This window comes from Anabrus simplex, chromosome 3 (assembly GCF_040414725.1).
Source record: "Anabrus simplex isolate iqAnaSimp1 chromosome 3, ASM4041472v1, whole genome shotgun sequence".
NCBI classification, from domain to species: domain Eukaryota; kingdom Metazoa; phylum Arthropoda; class Insecta; order Orthoptera; family Tettigoniidae; genus Anabrus; species Anabrus simplex.
Window position 1 is genome coordinate 345,076,103 of NC_090267.1, and position 21,713 is coordinate 345,097,815.

General features: G+C 39.0%; 1 protein-coding gene across 1 annotated transcript in view; it reads left to right on the forward strand.

Moving 5' to 3' along the window:
• Positions 1-21,713, forward strand: part of LOC136867324 (uncharacterized) — a 62,715-nt gene that overhangs the window by 26,276 nt on the left and 14,726 nt on the right. The window contains exon 2 of the mRNA XM_067144475.2: positions 10,905-11,373. Within this exon, the coding sequence (XP_067000576.2) occupies positions 10,905-11,373 (469 nt within the window). The remainder of the gene's footprint in view (positions 1-10,904; positions 11,374-21,713) is intronic.

The following is a 21,713-nucleotide window of genomic DNA, read 5'->3' on the forward strand; positions in this document are numbered from 1 at the left end:
ATATCAGGAGTCAAAAAGGAAATGGAATCCAAATACCTATAATGGTGGGAGAAGGGGGTGAACACTATTTAACAGATACTGAGAAAGCAAACCTCTTTAGTAGGGAATTTAGAGATTCAGTAGATGATTGTCAGGAGTTGGACACCGAAACAGAAGTTACAGAGGGACAGACACAGAGGGAAACAAGAAGCTTCTCGTTCACAAATGAAGATATTTTCAGAGAAATCCAACTGCTTCAGCAAGGAAAAGCAGCAGGAAGTGATCAAATTACTAGGGAGGTGATAAAGACAATGGGGTGGTACATAGTGCCTTATTTAAAATTTCTCTTTGACTATGTCATAAATAATAGTGTAATACCAAAGGAATGGAAGGAATCTATAATTGTTGTAACCAAGGTTGAAGTTTACAGAACACAACTTTTATTGCTTCACTTTATGATATTTACACAAATAACTGAAATTTATTTTGAAGCAAAAAGGAATATTGAATCTTGAGAAAAGTCTGTCTTTATACAATATGTACAGGTTTGCAGTCTTTATATACACTCCTATCTTGAAAAGATAGTCTTTGTGAATTGACACGTTGATAGTCGAAAACTATCTGGCACACTAACATAAATGTTCATGAGAGTCCTTGTTGGTTGAAGTGCCTGAATTCCTAAAAAGCAAGTTCAATTGATTGAAGAAATTCCACCTAGCGAAACTAAGGGAGCTTGCATAAGTTAGGGAATGAAAATGGCTTGTAAAAGAATTACGGAACATAGGCAGAGGAAACAGGTAAGGGAGCGGTGACCAGAGGTGAAACCTCGTACTGCCAGAAATTCAGTCCACCTGGTCGAAGCACATTTTCAAGAGGAGTAGCCTCCGTGCTCGACGTAGGGTGTATTCTGGAGCTGGACACCGGGGCAAGTGGGCAAGTGAGCAGACAGGGAGCTCCTATTTATAGTACACTCGATGGTCAGGCACGCGCACTGGGGGCTGCGCGTCGAAGCTAGCAGAATGATACACAGGCGCGCGTGCAGCTGGCTGACGGAGCGAGAAGGGGAGCGCCGGACATACAACACCCTCCCCTCCTAAATACGCCGGTACGGCGTGAAACGGCGGCGGCGCTGGCGGCGACTGCGATGCTGGGGCGGAGCTGCTGATTTCTCTGTTGTATTGTCCGGAGCTGGAACTGGGCGGAGTGGCGCTGTCTCGTCCTGAAAGGAACCCATTGTTATTAAATGATCTAAGGCTCGTTCAGCAATAGATTTATCTGGTTTAGCAATAGCATCAATAGCTGGACAGGGGCGGTAGCGCAGACGTATCTGATCTTGATGGCGGCAGATACGTTTCTCCATAGTCTGTATCTCGTATAGACGATGACCCAAAGATCTGCAGATGACTCCAGGTATCCAGAGTGGGTTGGATTTGAATGTCCTGGTGTAGACCTTGTCGTTGAGGGAGAACTTCGTTGGTGAGGTCTTATGCTGGGCTGGAAGAGGCTGTAACAGAGAAAGTAAAGTTCTGTGAGGTCGTCCATGGAGCTTCTGTGCAGGAGTGATATTATCAGCGCCGGGTAGAGTTCTGTAGTTGTTTAAGAGTTGGAGCAAGGCTTGGTCTTTAGTTAAGCCTGAAGAGACAGCTTTCTTCATACTTCTTTTAAATGTTTGTACGCAGCGTTCAGCTTCACCATTAGATTGAGGGTGAAAAGGTGGTGCTAGGATATGACGAATGCCATTATGTGTACAAAAGTTCTGAAAAGCAGTAGCTGTAAATTGAGGTCCGTTGTCCGAAATGAGTACTTGCGGTAAACCTTCTGTAGTAAAGATTTTCTGGAGAGCACGAATGGTAGCTTCGGTTGTAGTAGTCGAATGCATATCCACGACATATGGAAAGTTTGACAGTGAATCGATGACTATTAACCACATGGAATTGAGGAAAGGACCTGCGAAATCGATGTGAACTCGTTCCCATGGAGTAGTAGCAGGAGGCCATGAAGCAAGATCAGAAGACGGGGCGTTCTGATTCGTTTGACATTGCTCACAATGACGTATTAGCTTTTCGATGGCGGCATCAATACCGGGCCAGTAGCAGTGTTGACGGGCGAGTTGCTTTGTTCTGGAGATACCCCAATGGCTTTGGTGTAATAATTCGAGAACTTGTTTCTGTAGGCTAAGTGGGATAACCACTCGGAAGATGGTGCCTGCTTCTAGTAGTACAACTCCGGCACGAGTCGTGAGACGATGCTGCATACGATGATAAGGTGCCAGGTGGGCAGGAAGTGTGCTCTGAAGAGGCCAACCGTTGCGGATGTAAGTACGTACAGTAGCAAGTGTACTGTCCTTATCCGTAGCTTTAGCTATGCAGGTAGCATCAATAGGAAAACTGGATACAGTATCTTCAAGTTCTATGTCCAACTGAAGACATTCAGATTCTTGAGAATCGAAGGCAGTATCAGGACCAACGGGTAAGCGGGAGAGGGCATCAGCATTACAATGCTGGGATGTGGCTCGATATACAATCTGATAGGAATAATCAGAAAGGAACATGGACCATCTTTGAAGCTTTCTGAGGGAATTCTCTGGGATCTTATTACCAGGATGGAATAAGTGTACGAGAGGCTTATGATCGGTAATGATCAGGAAATGGTTGCCATAAAGATATTCATTGAAACGGCGAATACCAAAGATGATGGCTAAAGCTTCTGTCTCTATCTGTGAGTATCGACGTTGATGGTCATTAAGTGTTTTCGAAGCGAAGGCGATGGGGCGTTCTTGTCCCTGACGATCCTTCTGGGAGAGAACTGCACCGACACCGTAGTCTGAAGCGTCAGTAGCTAGCGTGATGATCCTGTCGGGCTGAAAATGAGTGAGTTGTATAGCTTGAATTAAGGCGTTGTTGATTGTTTTCCATGCCTGTTGGCATTGCGGAGTCCACTGAAACTTAACACCTTTTTTACGTAGAGCGTTTAATGGAGCTGCCACTGTAGCGAAGCGTGGAATGAACTTATTATAATAGTTCGCTTTGCCTATGAAGGACTGAAGCTGCTTGAGGTTCTGAGGTGCTGGCATGTTTACTATCGCGGAGACATTCTGTATACTAGGACGAATTCCATTCTTATCAAGTATATGTCCGAGGTAGTGAACTTGAGGCTGAAAGAAGGTACATTTAGCGAGATTCGCTCGTAGTCCATTGTCTTTCAATTTCTGGAGAAGAAGGCGGAGATTGGTGAGATGTTCCTGATGATCTTTTCCAGTAACAATAATATCATCCAGGTAGTTAGCACAACCGGGAATTGAGGCGGTGAGTTGAGCCAAATAGCGCTGAAAAATAGCCGCTGAGGATGAAATACCAAATGGGAGCCGCTGGAGCTGGAGCAGTCCGAGAGGAGTGTTGAGTGTGAGAAATTTCTTAGATTCTTCGTCTAAAAGTAGCTGGAGATATGCTTCTTTAAGATCAACTCGAGAGAAGAATTGTCCACCAGAGAGACGACGGAATAAGTCTTCCGGACGTGGAATAGGAAAGATATCGGTTTCGAGTTGTGCGTTGACTGTAGATCGAAAATCGCCACAAAGTCGAACATTACCATCAGGTTTCTTGATTACCACGAGTGGAGTAGCCCGTTGACTAGAAGTAACTGGTACAACAATTCCAGTTTGTATCCATCTTTCTAATTCTTTCGTGACCTGGTCTTGAAGTGCTAGGGGTACTGGACGTGCCTTGAGGAAGCGAGGCTTAGCTCCGGATTTCAGCTGTATGTGTGCTGTATAGTCTTTGGCTGTTCCGAGCTGAGAGTCGAAGACTTCAGGAAACTGCGCTAGGAGAGCGGTAACGTCAGAAGTAGGATGCAATGTAGATACGACGTTAATGTTGTCATGTATCTGGAAACCAAATAAGTTAAATAGATCCATGCCCATAATGTTTGATGCAGTGTAGTTGTTAACTACGAGAAGAGGAATGGCTTTCTGAATTCCTTTATAACTAGCCTGAAGCTTGATTTGACCTTTGATGTCAATTTTCTTCTTGTTAAATGTCACGAGCTGGATGTCAGCTGGAGAGCATGAAGGTGAACCTAAGTCGTGGTAGGTAGTCAGGTTAATAATAGAGACAGGTGATCCAGTGTCTAATTGAAAATCGACAGCTCGATCAGAGAATGAGAGAGGAATGATGATTTTGTGAGAATCCTTTGTGGGAAGAATAAGATTGATCTGATCAACTTCCATGTCTTGGCGGGGCTGTATATGCTTCCGGCGTGCTGCAGTAGTCTTAGCAGGGCGGAGCGAACTTTGACAGACAGTCTTAATGTGTCCAAGTTTATTACATCGTTCACAAGTAGCTTTGAAAAAACGACAGTCACGACGTTCATGATGCTTGAAACAACCTCGGCAGGAAGGCAGGAGTTTCGAGGTGCTTTTAGAATTGGGCTTTCGTGTAGCATTACGAGAGGGAACCTGGCGAGAATGCTTGGTGGAGAGCGCCTTATCCGTACGGTTCACTGTAGCAGAGGACTTGCGGGCCTGAGGCAAGACTTGTGCAACTTCGTGTGGAGAAGCTATGGCTGCGGCAGTCTTGGTAGTAAGCTCATAAACCGTAGCAATACGCTGGACGTCTTCTAAAGAAGGGTTACTCTGCTTGACAGCGTCAAAACGTATTTGGTCTTCAGGAGTATGTAAAATTATCATGTCCCGAATGAGAGAATCAGTGTAGGATGAACCACAACCGTCCTTGGAGCAGATGAACTGGCAGGGTTTAGCTAGACCACGCAATTCAGTTATCCATTCAGTATGTGTCTGATGGGGTTGCTTTCTGCTCTGAAAAAATTTATAGCGAGCAGCCACTATGTGAGGAGCTTTGGCATAGTGTTCCGTGAGACGGGCTAAGAGCTGTGTGAAGGGTACCTCAGATAAGTGTTCTTCTGGACTTAATTTACGTAGTAATTCACACGTAGCATTGCCAACCGAACTAAGAAATAGTGCGCGGCGGCGTTGATCATCTGTGACAGAATGGCAGATGAAATGCTGTTGCAAGCGGGCTAAATAAACTGACCATTCTTCCTTAGCCGGATCAAAAGCAGAGAACGGAGGAATAGCTGATGGCTGTGGAGAGACAGAAATAGCTTGAAGAGCCTGAATTAATGCTGCCTGTTGTTGTTGCATAAACTGTTGTTGTTGCTGCTGTAAGGCTTGGAAGATCGTAGCGAGTTGTTCCGCAGTAGCCATTGCGAGATGCGTGCAAGAAATAGTAAGGTAAGCTGTGTGTCAGAACTGGTTGGTTAGCACGTCGCCGTAGAGTTGACAACTGGGCCCGTTGAATTGTAGTGTTGGTTTCGTGTGTACCTCGTCGCTATAGAGTTGGCAACTGGGGCTGAAGAATTGTAGTTTGTTGCTTTTTTACCTCGTCGCCATAGAGTTGGCGACTGGGGCCGATGAATGGTAGTGTCGCTTTTTTACCTCGTCGCCATAGAGTTGTGTTGTAACCAAGGTTGAAGTTTACAGAACACAACTTTTATTGCTTCACTTTATGATATTTACACAAATAACTGAAATTTATTTTGAAGCAAAAAGGAATATTGAATCTTGAGAAAAGTCTGTCTTTATACAATATGTACAGGTTTGCAGTCTTTATATACACTCCTATCTTGAAAAGATAGTCTTTGTGAATTGACACGTTGATAGTCGAAAACTATCTGGCACACTAACATAAATGTTCATGAGAGTCCTTGTTGGTTGAAGTGCCTGAATTCCTAAAAAGCAAGTTCAATTGATTGAAGAAATTCCACCTAGCGAAACTAAGGGAGCTTGCATAAGTTAGGGAATGAAAATGGCTTGTAAAAGAATTACGGAACATAGGCAGAGGAAACAGGTAAGGGAGCGGTGACCAGAGGTGAAACCTCGTACTGCCAGAAATTCAGTCCACCTGGTCGAAGCACATTTTCAAGAGGAGTAGCCTCCGTGCTCGACGTAGGGTGTATTCTGGAGCTGGACACCGGGGCAAGTGGGCAAGTGAGCAGACAGGGAGCTCCTATTTATAGTACACTCGATGGTCAGGCACGCGCACTGGGGGCTGCGCGTCGAAGCTAGCAGAATGATACACAGGCGCGCGTGCAGCTGGCTGACGGAGCGAGAAGGGGAGCGCCGGACATACAACAATAATAATACCAATTTATAAAGGAAAGGGTGATAAAAGGAAACCAGAGAACTACAGACCAATCAGCCTGACCAGTATAGTTTGTAAAATACTGGAGAGTTTAATATCAAAGTACATCAGAGGGATATGTGATGATAAAAATTGGTTCATGAGGAGCCAGTATGGATTTAGAAAGAAATATTCTTGTGAGGCACAACTGGTGGGATTTCAGCAGGACATATCAGATCAATTGGATTCAGGAGGCCAGTTAGATTGCATAGCCATAGATCTTTCCAAAGCCTTTGATAGAGTGGAACATGGAATATTATTAAAGAAATTGGAGGGTATAGGATTGGACGTAAGGGTTACACGTTGGGGAAAAACATTTCTAAATTCAAGGGTTCAGAAAGTCAAAGTAGGAATTAACGTATCGCAGGAAGAGAAAGTTTGGAAGGGAATTGCACAGGGTAGTATAATCGGTCCATTACTTTTCTTAATATACGTAAATGATTTAGGGAACAATATAACATCAAAAATAAGATTGTATGCAGATGACATAATTGTTTACAGGGAAATAAATACCATTGAGGATTGTTCAGAATTACAAAGGGACCTTGAGAGTATCCAACAATGGGTTAAAGAGAATAACATGAAAGTTAATGGAGGCAAATCAACTGTTACAACATTTACAAACAGGAGTTTTAAAACTGAATTTGAATATACTTTGGATGGGGTAGTTATCCCAAAAGATGGCAAGTGCAAATACTTAGGTGTAAGATATGAAAGTAATTTGCATTGGAAGGGTCATGTGGATGACATTGTTGGGAAAGCATACAGATCGTTACATGTCGTAATGAGGCTACTTAAAGGATGAGAAAAGTTACTTAAGTATGGTTCGTCCATTATTGGAATATGCAAACAGTGTTTGGGATCCTCACCAAGAATACCTAATAAAAGAAATAGATAGTGTGCAGAGGAAAGCAGCACGATTTGTAACAGGGGATTTCAGGAGAAAGAGTAGTGTATCAGAAATGTTAAAGAAACTAGGGTGGGAAACTTTAAGTAAGAGAAGGGAGAAAACTAGACTTATAGGTTTATATAGAGCCTATACAGGAGAAGCAGCATGGGGTGATATCCGTGAGAGGCTTCAGTTGGAAAATAATTATGTCGGCAGGACTGACCACAAATATAAAATTAGAAGGAATTTTAGCAGAAGCGATTGGGGTAAATTTTCATTCATTGGGAAGGGTGTGAAGGAGTGGAACAGTTTACCAGGGGTAGTGTTTGATCCTTTTCCAAAATCTGTACAGATATTCAAAAAGAGAATATACTGCAACAGAGAAAATAAATGAAGTGTTAGAGGGCATTCGACCAGTGCAGGTTATTGTAAATTAAAAATGTGTGTAAATAAATTAATTCCATCCCCTGGTCTAAGGAGTTTGGACAGCCAAAGTAGGGGACCACTACGGTAGCTGTGAAGGCACTTCAGGAACTCTGAAAAGTGGTGGTAAAAGGGGCTCTGGTTAAGACACAGCAGGTCGTTATGTTACTTAGGTTCCAGAATGGGTAAAGAAAAGAAAAAGTAAATAAATGCAATGTAAATTTTAATCTTATACCAGTTGTACAGTATCATTTGAAGTAATTCCACATACTGTATATCAGATGACTATATTTGTATGTAGTACAGGAGATATTATAAGTAGAATTTTGTAAACAATGTAAATTTTTTAAGGATGAGCTGTGTGTTTAATAGAAAAAATCGTTAGCGTAAATTATATAATATTGTATTATAGGAAAATTTTATTCTCTTGTTAATTTAATATTTAGTGCTTGACAATAATGTATTTTAGTGTACCATTTGCCACCGAGGTAAACACCTCATTTGCAAATAAAGAGATTTTGATTTTTTGATTTGAAGAGAAAAGTGAGGTTATGGTCATCAAAAGATGCAGACAACCAATAGGACACATTGAAATGGAGGGGAAACAGCTACAGATGAACCATCAATTCAAATATCTTGGAAGTGTTATCTCTGATACTGGTTCTATAGATAAGGAAATTTCCCACAGAATTCAGGCAGGTAGCAACTTTTACAGAATAGTTAAAGACATAATATGGAACAAGAAAATACCAACAAAATGTAAGAGAGTTATATATGAAACCTATTACGTACCAATCCTGACCTATGGTTGCAAAACATGGACCATGAGAAATAAAGATGTTAGTAGAATCCAGACAGCAGAAATGAGATTTGTCTGTAGCATGACGGTAAAACACGGAGGGACAGAGTCCATAATGAGGAAATCTGCAAGACAGAATAACAGCGCAGCGCCTGAGATGGTATGGACATATGCGACGCATGGGAGATAACAGATTACCAAAACAAATGTATAATTTAAAACTTGAAGACAAAAAACCAAGACTCGGGTACAAGGACATGGTGAAGATTGACATTGAACAGCGAGGAACCGGGCGAGTTGGCCGTGCGGTTAGAGGCGCGCGGCTGTGAGCCTGCATCCAGGAGATAGTGGGTTCGAATTCCACTGTCTGCAGCCCTGAAGTTGTTTTTCTGTGGTTTACCATTTTCACACCAGGCAAATGCTGGGGCTGTACCTTAATTAAGGCCACGGCCACTTCCTTCCAACTTGTAGGCCTTTCCTATTCCATTGTCGCCATAAGACCTATCTGTGTCAGTGCAACGTAAAACCACTAGCAAAAAGAACAGCAAGGACATACTTTGGAAAGCATCGAAGAAGGAGAGAAGTTCAGAGACCGCAACTGGTGGAGAAGTCTCGTTCGCCGACCTATCGCTTAAGATGGAATGACGTGGGATATGTATGAGTAAAGAACTGGAATCACTGATAAGGCTATTTGCGGATAATGTTATACTGTTTCAAGTAGTAAATGAGTTGCAGGGTGACTGCAGGGGGACTTAAATAATGTAGTGAAATGGACAGCAGTCAATGTTATGAATGTAAATGGGATGAAAAGTCAAGTTGTGAGTTTCACCTAGAGGAAAAGTCCTCTGAGTTTTAATTATTGTGTTGATTGGGTTATAGTAGAGCCTACCTCATGAGAATACTGCAAGTATCTAGATGTTAATATAAGTAATGAGCTTACCGGGCATGTTGGCCATACGGTTAGGAGCGCCCAGCTGTGAGCTCGCACCCAGGAGACAGTGGGTTTGAACCCCACTGTTGGCAGCCATGAAGATGGTTTTCCGTGGTTTCCCACTTTCACACCAGGAAAATGCTGGGGCTGTACCTTAATTAAGGTCACGGCTGCTTCCTTCCCATTCCTAGGCCTTTCCTGTCCCATCGTCGCCACAAGACCTATCTGTGTCGGTGCGACATAAAGCAACTAGCAAAAAAAAAGAAAGGAATGAGCTTCATTTGGGTAATCATATTAACAAGGTTGTTAAGAAAGGTTACAAATCTCTTCACATGGTTATGAGAGTATTTAGGGGTTGTAGTAAGGATGTAAAGGAGAGGATGTATAAGTCTCTGGTAAGATCACAGTTAGAGTATGGTTCCAGTGTATGGGACCCCTCACCAGGACTACTTGATACAAGAACTGGAAAAATTCAGTGGAAAGCAGCATGATTTGTTCTGGGTGATTTCCGACAAAGGAGTAGTGTTTTGAAAATGTTGCAAAGTTCTGGCTGAGAAGACTTGGGAGTAAGGAGACGAGATGCTCAACTATGTGGTGTGTTTTGAGCTGTCGGGGGAGAATTGGCTTGTGAGGAGCTTTTAAAAGTAGGAAAGATCATAATATGAAGATAAAGTTTGAATTGCAGACGACAGATTGGGGCAAATAGTCAGTTATAGGGATTGTAATAAATCATCAAAGGAAATGTTTGATAAATTTCAAAGTTTTTTTGAAATGTTTAAGAAAAAGTTAGGTAAACAACTAATAGGGAATCTGCCACCTCAGCGGCAGCCCTAAATGCAGATCACTGATGATTGATTGATTGATAGATAGATAGATAGATAGATAGATAGATAGATAGATAGATAGATATTGCCATTTAATTTAATTTTATAAGATTTCAGTAACTGTTCACAATACAGCAACCTCTTTGCTTGATCAATTTGTTTTAATTCGTGAATCACAGTCATTTTATAAGGGTACAAGAAATTATTTTCTTACAGCTTTATTTTCTGTCCCCTTAGCAATTCCTGACTCATGTGCTAACTTGCAGGTTGATTCTGTGGGACACTGCATCATTATATAGGAGATTTGATCAAGATTTTGGCATGTCGTAATCTGAACCAGTTGCACAAAACTTAAGTTTCAAATCACATAGACCTACAATATCATGATTTGAACAGCTGGCGTTAGTAAAATATGTATGAAATTTTAGTTCACATTTGCCATAAAATGATCCCCTTCATCAAAAATATGTTCCACCAAAAATGCTCTCTCTCCTCAACAGTAAACTTAATTACTAGTATTCTGTCACACTGTCATGAGTACTTTGTTTAAAAGCATGTACACTGCACTGTTTACTGCTCACTAACCTTCCTGAGACTATTTACTCTTCACATACCTTTTGCCTTTGCCATCCAAGGTCATTCCAATAACCCAGCCTGGCTGCTGTTGCCAGTGTAATGATTTTTCTTAACAGCGGATCATAACTAGGCTCACTATGGAGAAAATTCCCTGGCGTATTGTACTTCCTTTTTATTGCCCTGTACTACAGTATAACATCATTTGCAAATACAATTGCATTCTTTTTTCTCATTGTCTCATATATTATGATTATCTGTTTAAATAATAGAATTTTCTTTCTTGTAGGAATGCATTGGCTCTCCGAAAGGACTGCTCACATGTGAACCTTCGATGTGCACAAGGTATTCTAAAAATGCCACGCGAGTATCGAAATATGGAACTAGTAAGTTCCTGTATTAAGACCGCTCTTCATCTGGGTCCAACCAATCCCATGGCACATCATGTTGCTGGTCATTATTACTGGGAGAAGAAAGATTTGGAGAAGGCCAGACAACATTACAGGAAGGCTGCTGAAAGTGGTGTTTATGGAGCATACATGGACTTAATCAGATTAGACAATAGAACTGTTCCTAATTATGATCCAGTTCCTGAATTCAGTAGGATGCTTGAGCGTTTCAAAAAGGAAAAACCCCTTTTATTGAAAACTTATGTCCTTATAGGATCTTATTGGTACTTTGTCAAGAATGACTTTAAAGAAGCTTTCAAGTACTGGAAGAAACCTCTTTCTGAATCTCCTACATCAGATTCAGTAACGGTAAGGATGAACATGGTTTGAATTTTTATTTATTTATTTATTTATTTATTTTACCAGGAAAAATGTCTGTCTTTGAGGCGCTGATACTAGCTTGAAGAGCATGGACTGTTTCTGAGGGTGTGGCATGAAAACATTGGAGTTGGTACAGAGAGGAATATTAGTTCATTGAACTTAGATTTTTTTTATAATCTGATTTTATTGTTCATTGAAGACAAATTAATATCACCTTTCATGCAAGTTGAGTTGAAGCGTCGTAGCAGGCTGGAATCTCCGGACCCTGGGATGGTTGCTGGGCACGGCCTGGACAGGAACTACGCCCGTCCTGGATGTGAAGTTTTCGACATTCTGGAATTTTTAATACCAATATAATGGTCCGTTATTGGACATTTTCAACATCTATATCGTTCTGGAATTTCTCGAAGTTCTCGAGGATTTGAGAGTTCTCGATTCTCCAGGCGCACACGTTCCGGGGTTCGATCTCCCACGACAGTGTTGATGAAAGGTGAGGCGTGATTCACATACAAGTTCCCCGTACGGCATTCAACTTACTTGTAGCACTGTTAAATAGATTGACCTTTAAATTATTGCGTTCACTCATTGCAAATGAAATATGACAAGTGTTACTAAAATCTTGATTCAAACACCTCACTGAATCGTTAATGTTCATAAATTGTCACTTGAAAATAAGACGATTGAACTGAATATCTGACCTTGTGTTAGATGTTAGTCGAATTAATACTTGAAAAAATAATGTGTAATTTATAATGTCAAGTTCATGACATGAGCTTGTTAACATTGGCATGGCAGACTAGAATGTTCTATTGGGTCACTAATCATTGTCATCATAGTTCTTAATTCACTGATCTCATCAGTTTATGATTAGAGCACAATATTAAGCACAAGATGCACAGTTTATGCAAGTTCAGGACACATTGGCACATTTGTAATAAATTAAGTAAATTAAATGGTACTCGGAAAGGTCCTATTCCGTCGATAAACAAAATTAACTGATCATTAAAGTAAAACTGCACTTGGAAAGAGTCTAACACCGTCCATGAAAAATGATTACAAAGCATAAATTGTGAGTTCAATTATGACACTGAAAAGTTCTATGTTCCCTCGGAACATCACGAGAGGAAAACACAAACTCAGATATGGCATGGGTACTCTCTGTTTTCACAGTCTGTTACGATGACACAAGTTTAAACACAAGTCCAGATGCGGCACTCAAAAAGTATTTCATGTTTCCACAATCTGTTATGAAGCATAAGTTCGAATGTAATACTCTGAAATACTCTAAGTTTCCACAGTTTGTCATGAAACACAAGTTCAATGTGGTACTTGGAAAATTGTAACATTCACACGAAAGTTTTATGTTTCCACAGCTTGTCACAAAACACAAGTCCAAATTAGACACTTGGAAAATTTCTGTGTTCCCAAAGTCTGTTTACGAAAAGACAAGTTCAAAATACGAGTTCAAATGTAGTACTTTTAAAAGTTACGACACTCACGAGAGAAATTCTAAGTTCCTTCAGTTAGTCACTGAAACACAAGTCCTAACATGGCACTTGAAGAAAATCAAAGTTCCAACTCCGCTGGAACCGAACACTCGAAATGCAAAGACTCGTCCGACCATAGGTTCGGTCCGCACTCGTAGCGCTCCACCCATCACCCGTGTCGCAGGGACGGTGGAGTAACATACACTGACTCTGTAGTCCGGATCGCCCTCCTTTTATACCAGATTGTGGTGAAGCATCTAGAACGTGGGTATTATCCACCACTATAACTCCTAAAGTACATGGTGGATTTTCCTAAGAATTTGACAGGTTGCGTCTATTACGATGGCCTCCACGTTGGCAGTGTCAAAATAACAACATTTTAACGCTAAATAGACTTTTGCACATGGGCCGGGACATTACCATATATGGTCACGCTTGGCCGTGTAGAGCTCACTCGAGGAGCCTACGTCACGGCTGAGAACGTCAGCGAGTTCAGCGGGCTGCCTATCTTTCGCCTTGCGCAAAGTTCAACACACATAATACTTCGAACTTCTTTCCCGTAGCGGCGTTCCCGGTACATTATTTATTTATTATATATTAATTAATTAATTAATTAATTAATTAATTAATTTATTTATTTATTTATTTATTTATTTATTTATTTATTTATTTATTTATGACAAAAGGTCCCATGAGCCTCTGGCTTGTGATAGGGACAGTACAGTACATACTTTTGTTAAGGCGACACAGTAATTACATTTCATATAGTACAGTTTTTCAGTAAAGTGACAAGTACATTTTTGGATAACTAAGAGCTACTTGTTTTTTTTAACATGTTAGCATCATAGTTTTTCGGAAGTATATTCAGATATTGAATGGCTGTAAGATATTAAATATGACACATATTAATGTAATTAAAGTAAGTTATACAGAGGTTATATTAAGATATCTAACTAACCCCATGGCACTACAGACCTGAAGGGCCTTGGCCTACCAAGCGACTGCTGCTCATTAATAAGATATCTGTATAAGAGTAATGTTCCTTCAGCTTTTTCTTAAAACATTTAACTAGTTTACTGTTCTTTATAACAGGAGGCAATACATTATATTCCCTAAACATTGATGATTCTATGCCTTTCACTCCATACTTATGAATGTTAGATATGGGTGGATCATTGTAAAAATATATACACTTCAATTGTTGGTGAGAGAAATTACTGTATCTTAACCTGCGCATTATTCCTATCAGAGGGGGAATTTTGCTGATTACATAATCAATATGGCTTTTCCAGGAAAGTGTTGAGTCTGATACTATACCAAGTTACATAGCTGAGTTGACTCTCTATTACTTGGTTCTGTATGGTAACAGTGATAGCCGCTGTGATCTTATGAAAGATTAAGTATTTTGTTTTAGTCACATTTATGATCATTTTTTGAGATACCGGTAATCATAATAAGAATAATATTATGTGGTATTATAGGGGGGCTCAATGGCATAGACATTCAATTCACAACTTGAGAGAAAATCCAGCACTCTCCATGAGAGTTTGCTGGGGCTAGCCCGTGACAGACACTGAAGTCATAAATCGAGCCTGGGTGTTTCATCAACACTACATAAACCTAGGAAGGTGACATGGAAAAAAATGACATTAATTAATAGTTACTTATCAATAATAATAATAATAATAATAATAATAATAATAATAATAATAATAATAATAATAATAATAATAATAATAATAATAATAATAATAATAATAATTCCACAATATGCATAGTTTGGGGACTCGGTCACAAAGTGTTGAATCGTCTGTTTCTCAGCACCACAGCCATAATTATTATTATTATTATTATTATTATTATTATTATTATTATTATTATTATTATTATTATTATTATTATTATTATTATTATTATTTACTTATTTAGCATATGGCACATAAAAATCATTAAATTATCATTTAGTTATCACATACATAAAATTATATAAAAGTTTCAGCTATTGAAGTATAACTTTCTACATATATCTATATACAAATATTCAAGTTCTTTATGTAACATACAGCATCCATTGTAACTGTTAAAAAGTCCTTGAAGTCCCCACAATATGCATAGTTTGGGGACTCGGTCACAAAGTGTTGAATCGTCTGTTTCTCAGCACCACAGCCATATTTTGGTGACGAGACTTTTCCCCACTTGTGGAGAGCATCTAAACATATTCCATGGCCAGTGCAGATACGATTGAGGGCTGTCCACACAGAACAGGGTTGATCAAATCCTGGCAGTTTTTCCAGGATACATGGCATGCTACAACATCGTTCAGGGCAGTGTTGTTGCCGATTTTGGCTCCATGAGAGGCAAATGTTGAACTTTTCTTCTGACAAAATTCTGGCAGTGGAAACAGCAGTTTGCCTTGATCTGAGTCATTTTCGCTCCACATAGGCTACATCATTTAACAAAGGCAGCTATGGATTATTCATGATCTTCTGATATTCTCCTATGAGAACACTCTTCCTTCTAGCATCAGGTGCTGCAATATGACTCAAAATGGGTAGCCAGTAAGTGGGAGTAGATCGTATGGTCCCACTAATAATACACATGCTCCCATTCAACTGTGTATCTACTTTCTGTGTGTGAGTGCTGTTTATCCTCACTAGTGTGCAGTATTCAGCAGCTGAATAAACCAACCCAAGAACTGAAGTTCGTAGTGTGTTTGCTGAAGATCCCCAACTAGTACCACAAAGTTTATGCAAGAGGTTGTTTCTGCTAACTGTCCGGCTGCTGAATGGTTAGCATGCTGGACTTTGGTCACAGGGGTCCCACGTTTGATTCCCGGCAGGCTCGGGAATTTTAATCCTAATTGGTTAATTTTGCTGGCACGGGGGTTGGGTGTATGTATCGTCTTCATCATCATTTCATCCTCATCAAGACACGCAGGTCGCCTATGGGGGTCAAATCAAAAGGCCTGCATCTGGCGAGCTGAACTTGTCCTCGGACACTCCCAGCACTAAAACTCATACACCATTTCATTTTGCTCCTTAACTTGGCAGCAACCTTCGTAAGATGTTTCTTGTAGGAAAGTGTTCTATACAAAATGACCCCTAGATATTTAGGGCACATGTTATGGTGGAGTCTATTTCCCTCAAAGTACACATTGCAGATTCTGTTGGAATTTATTCGATAGATGGAAGCAGGCCACTTCTGTTTTAATCGGGTTGGGTAGTAGTCTCCACTGGCAAAAGTACTTGCCTAACATATCCAAATCTGAAGTTAGGACTTATTCAGTTACTTCAAATGTACTGTTCTGAGTAGCGATGGCCCAGTCATCTACATAACCAAAGTTTTTAGATTTTGTTGCTGGCATGTCAGATAAGTACAGCTTGAAAAGCAGAGGGGCAAGGGCAGAACCTTGTGGCAAACCACTGTTCAGTGTTTTAGGAGAGCTGACATCTTTTCCAATTACTACAGTAAAATTTCCTTCATGAATCGTGTTGTCAGTTAGTCGTGTTGTTTTTTGGCAGTGGATCAGCTGTAGTAATTTATTCATCAGTCCATGTCTCTAAACTATATTGTATGCAGCACGTAAGTCTGTAAAGGCAATTTATGTGTTTTGCTTCATTTGATATCCTGCTTCTATGAAGGTGGTGAGAGATAGAACCTGATCAGTGCAGCTGCTGCATGGGCGGAAGCCAGCTTGTTCAACAGGTAGATTCTCAAAAACCTTTTGGTAAATTCTGTTGTACAACAGCCTTTCGAGAAGCTTATATATGACACTCAACATTGCTATTGGACAATAATTCTTTGGATGGTCATGTGGTTTACCCCATTTGAGTATTGCAATGATTTTCAACTGCTTCATTTTATATGGAACTGTACCTGTTGCTATTATATCCGAGAAGAATTCTGCTAACCATTGTTTTGCGTACTTCCCGGAGTGCAGGAGAAATTTTGGATGTATACCATCACTTCCAGGAGCTTTGCTGGCTTTTACATCTTTCAGAGTGACCACTATTTCAGAGGTGGAGAAGGGGTTTGAGTACTCTGATTATTCAGTGATGTTCTTTTTGAGGATACTAAGTTTACATTTAATTTGCCAAGTGAAGGGTTTGTCTCTTGGTGCTCTAGATGTAGATAATATAAGGTAAGGTAAGGGTGTATTCTGCCCGAAGGCAGGTCCGAACCTCCGCAGAGGTTGCCTGAGCCGGAGTTTACGTGCGGTAGGGTGGCCAGTTCCTTTCTGCTCCTCCTTTCCCTTAACCCCCACCAACAGCGTGTGGCAACCCATCCAAATCTTGACCACGCCCAATGTTGCTTAACTTCGGAGATCTCACGGGATCCGGTGTTTCAACACGGCTATGGCCATTGGTGGAGATAATATATATGCTGCAAACTTATTGGCTGATATGTGATTGTTCTCCCTCATCTTCTTCGTAACTCCTCGTAATTTGTGTAAGAGTGAACATGCTTCTCTGCTAGAGGTTTGGAAGTTAAGTGATTCAATACTCTGGGTCCATCTGACACGGCGTACTTCATCCAAGCTATGTAGAAGGTCATATGCAATTTCTTGATCTCCTCCATTCGGTAACCTCTGGGTATAGCCTTTTTTGCTGCACATATGATTGCTCCTACAAGTCTATTGTAATTACTAGCTTTTGGAATGATCCAGCCCAGGCACTTGTCCAGATTGTCAGCAAATACATCCCATTCCACCTTCTTGAAATTCCATCTCGGTTGAGGATGACATGATATCAGTTGTATGCTAGTCCCTATTTCAAATATAACTGGATGGTGCTGATTGTGTGGAAAGTCTGGTAATACTAGGCATGAGGTTCACAGTGGCAATCTGCTTTCGTTGGTGGTCACGAAACAAAGATCTGGATTATACTCCTGACTCCATGCTGCTGACTTAAAATTTGCTCTTTCTTTAGCATCAAATACCACAAACATGTTATTTTTTTTTTCTGCCCAGTTAACTAACGTTTCACCATTCTTGTCAATGTCCCTGTATTTCCATTGAATATGATGACTGTTGAAGTCTCCAAGGTACACTGCGGGGTGTGGTGATGTTGTTAAGACTTGTATTGATCAGGGTATAGCAGGAAGTTTGTAAATTTTGGATATGTTGCATTATCTATTTTAATTAGTACTTCATGAATTTCAGTGTAATCAGAAGCTGAACAGAGTATAACATTTTCAACTGTTGTTCAAACATATATTGCCACACCTTAAGCACGATGGTATGTTGCTCCTAGTAATTCATAATCTGGAATTTCCCCTCTCGCCTCAGTTCTTCTTTGTTTGCAGTATGGTTTCCTGGATAGCAACAACATAAATTTCATTTCATATTAAACTGAGCTGGCTATTGGAAATCCTCTCTCTTCTTTTGCCCCACAGTTGGGCGACCAGTCTTTCTTGCACCGGTTTAGACTCTTTTCTTCCTTTCACATCTCTACAATCGGGCGACCAAGTAACTCATTTTTGGCGATTGGGTGTCTACTCTTTCCTCTAATTAACTACATGCCGGCGTTCAAGGAAATCTACATCTAGCTATGATATACCACTCAGGGATTAAATTATATTAAAAAAATTATATTTTTATATGAATCCGACTGAGAAACATGCCTTCTATTTTTTGAGTATATCTGCTTGTCTATCAGGTCATTAAATCAAAATGTAACCGATTTTAAGTTCAGTTATTCATTATCAATTGTGAAATTGCCTTAAATTAATCTTATAATCTATAAATAATAATAATAATAATAATAATAATAATAATAATAATAATAATAATAATAATAATAATAATAATAATAATAATAATAATAATAATAATAATAATAATAATAATAATAATAATAATAATAATAATAAGTTAAATTCTTAAATACTAACTTTATTCAAAATTATTTTAGCATGTTGGGATAAAATTCTTTCTAATAATTCTTTTGTGCATGTAGGTATCTCATTCCAAAAAAAAAAAAATTGATTGTCTTGAAGTTATCAGCTTACTTATAAGTTTTGATTCGACTTCATCAATCATTTTTACCATCATCCAAGGTCTCATCTTCACATATAAAATAATTCCTTTCCTACAGTTTCCTGCGGAATTAGATTATTTATGGAAGTTCTCCTGACCTGACGTGGATTACATTCTACATCTCCTCAATCTCATATAAAAGAAAATTAAAATGTTTAATTCTCTAGGCTGACATAAATCCATCATTCCACCTGGCTAACTCAAAACTAAAGAAATGTTATATTAAGAATAAAATAAAATGAAATTCTTTGGGACTAAAACCTAAGAGTTGTCAAATTCCCATTAAAATAATAAATATTTACATGATATTGTGTTTTATATGAATAAACGTTAAGAATATGTATGATCATTAAGAATCTGTACAATCATGAAAAATCTGTACAATCATGAAAAATCTGTACAATCATTAAGAATGCTTCTTTTTGATACGACATCTGATCCATGTTTCATGCTGTTCATGACTCTTTTGTCAATAAATGTAAGCGGAGTAAGCAATGTTTCACATCTGTAGCTTTCAATTGCTACCTAAGCTAATATACCAATAAACATTTAAAAAAATATAATATTAATCATACTTGGACATATTCACAATATTCCTTAAGAAATCCGTAAAAATTAATCAATAAAATCTCAACAAGTTTGTGAATATTTTATATTAAGGTCGTAATGCTTTGTAAATTCAATCATATGGTTACTAGTAGTCAAGGAATACCATAGATGAAACTTCCAAACTCATTCCAACATCATTAAATCTGTTCAAAGTAACGCTCAATTCATAAGATTCTGTATCTCATCACAATTGATGTTATAAGGATCAACAACTATCATTCATATTGATATGCACTTCTTTTATCAAAATACGAACACATTAAGCCTATATCTACTTACATTTGGCAATAAGTTGACGTCGTATACGATCTCGATAACCTACACTTCAATATGCTTCATTTTCACATTCCAAATATCTCAGATTACAATATGCATGGTATAATTCTTTGAAAGAAAACTGAAAATTGCTAGCAAAGCACTTCATTGGCGAGTATTATCTTCCCTACCCATTAGCTTGTTTATCTGTTTTGGAAGACTACCTAAATCCCTAAGTAAAACGTCACTATTAGTACATTCACGCTGAAACTACACATTGAAATCACCTCTCGAAGATATATCGACCTATGTCTTATAGTATCACCATCAACAACTTGCTACTAAATAAAATATTCCATATATATATAATTAAATTTTAATAAACTTTGTGAAACTTAACTTATTCCGCCTGCATTTCTGGACTGGGACGGCTGTTCTCTCATTCTCCTAGAGGGCGATCATTTCTGGATTACAGCTGATCATGTCCGGGCTGCGGTCTAAAGTCTCGGGTTCATAGGAATAGCTGGATGGGTTTCTGCCAGACGTCAATCCCATCTCCAGTTTAGTTGGCCATCATGTTGCTCTCGTAGACATGCATAAGAAACATATTTAAAAGCATCATTAGTTTCATAATCTTGCTATTTACAGATCTTCTTTGAATTATGCCTAGGTTGAGCAAAGTAGATTATGACGTCGCAAACGTCAATACTTTAATTTGAATGACATAAAAGGTATCTTAAATATTGCCTTGTTTTATGATTAGATACTTTAAATTAGCGATTTTTCAACGTCTCCTCTAATAAATCTTTGATAATCTCTAGTTCAATCCCAATCTGCGCTCAACTATTCACTTCATCCCCTTTTTGGATATTCCACTTATGATTTCTTTTACATTTACAAGAAATATAGCGTTATAACTTTCTATTGCAACTTATTTTTTCAATAATTTAGGAAATATCCCTTTTAATTTGCTGTTTTTCTTGCATATGAATCCTCTCATAAATCTTTGTCTGGTAACTCAATGCGATGTTCCACTGTTCCTACTGTTGGTTTTAACAATTGAAAGTCACTGCATTTATCTAAATCACGGCCACTTGGATTTCATTGGTCTGTACTTTCTTACTTCATATTTACGGGCTGTTTGATTCCACATGTCTGTATGTTATACTTCGTATTTTCTGCCGCATGATTTCTGACATTACAAGATATTAGAATCATTCCGTATTGATGGTTTTCACTTTACAATGGCGAAAAATGAAAGTATCCTCCTATTCAATACATCATATATTCCGTCATTAGACGGAGTAAACAAGTTCAGACATGTTTCGGCAGATGGCTCAAACGAGCCGAAACATGTCTGAACTTGTTTACTCCGTCTAATGACGGAATATATGATGTATTGAATAGGAGGATACTTTCATTTTTCGCCATTGTAAAGTGATTTCTGACACTTAATCACTATTCACGGCAAAATAACGATTTTAACACCTCATTTTGAAATAATCAGGGCAATGAAATGGTACAGTATTAACAATTTTTTGCAGTACTTGACATTTCGATCTACTTATGCCTTCTATGCAATTTGGCAAACCCTGATATCAGGGCCAAGATTTTTAGCTGGAAAGCCCCTGAGAAAGGCCATTTGTATTCAAGTTTTGTGACATCAAGCAATGTTTCGGGCCAAGAGATCACCAGGATTGTCTGGCTGCCTAAACTTCTTGGTGTAGGTATTTTCCTCGAAGTGACTGTTCTTTAGCACCACCCAGGGGGATACGTGTAGCTTAAGGAATGCTAAGGACGCGAACAGTCTTTGTCCCCAATAATGATGATGATGATGATAATAACATACATACATACATACATACATACATACATACATATATACATACATACATACATACATACATACATACATACATACATACATACATACATACATA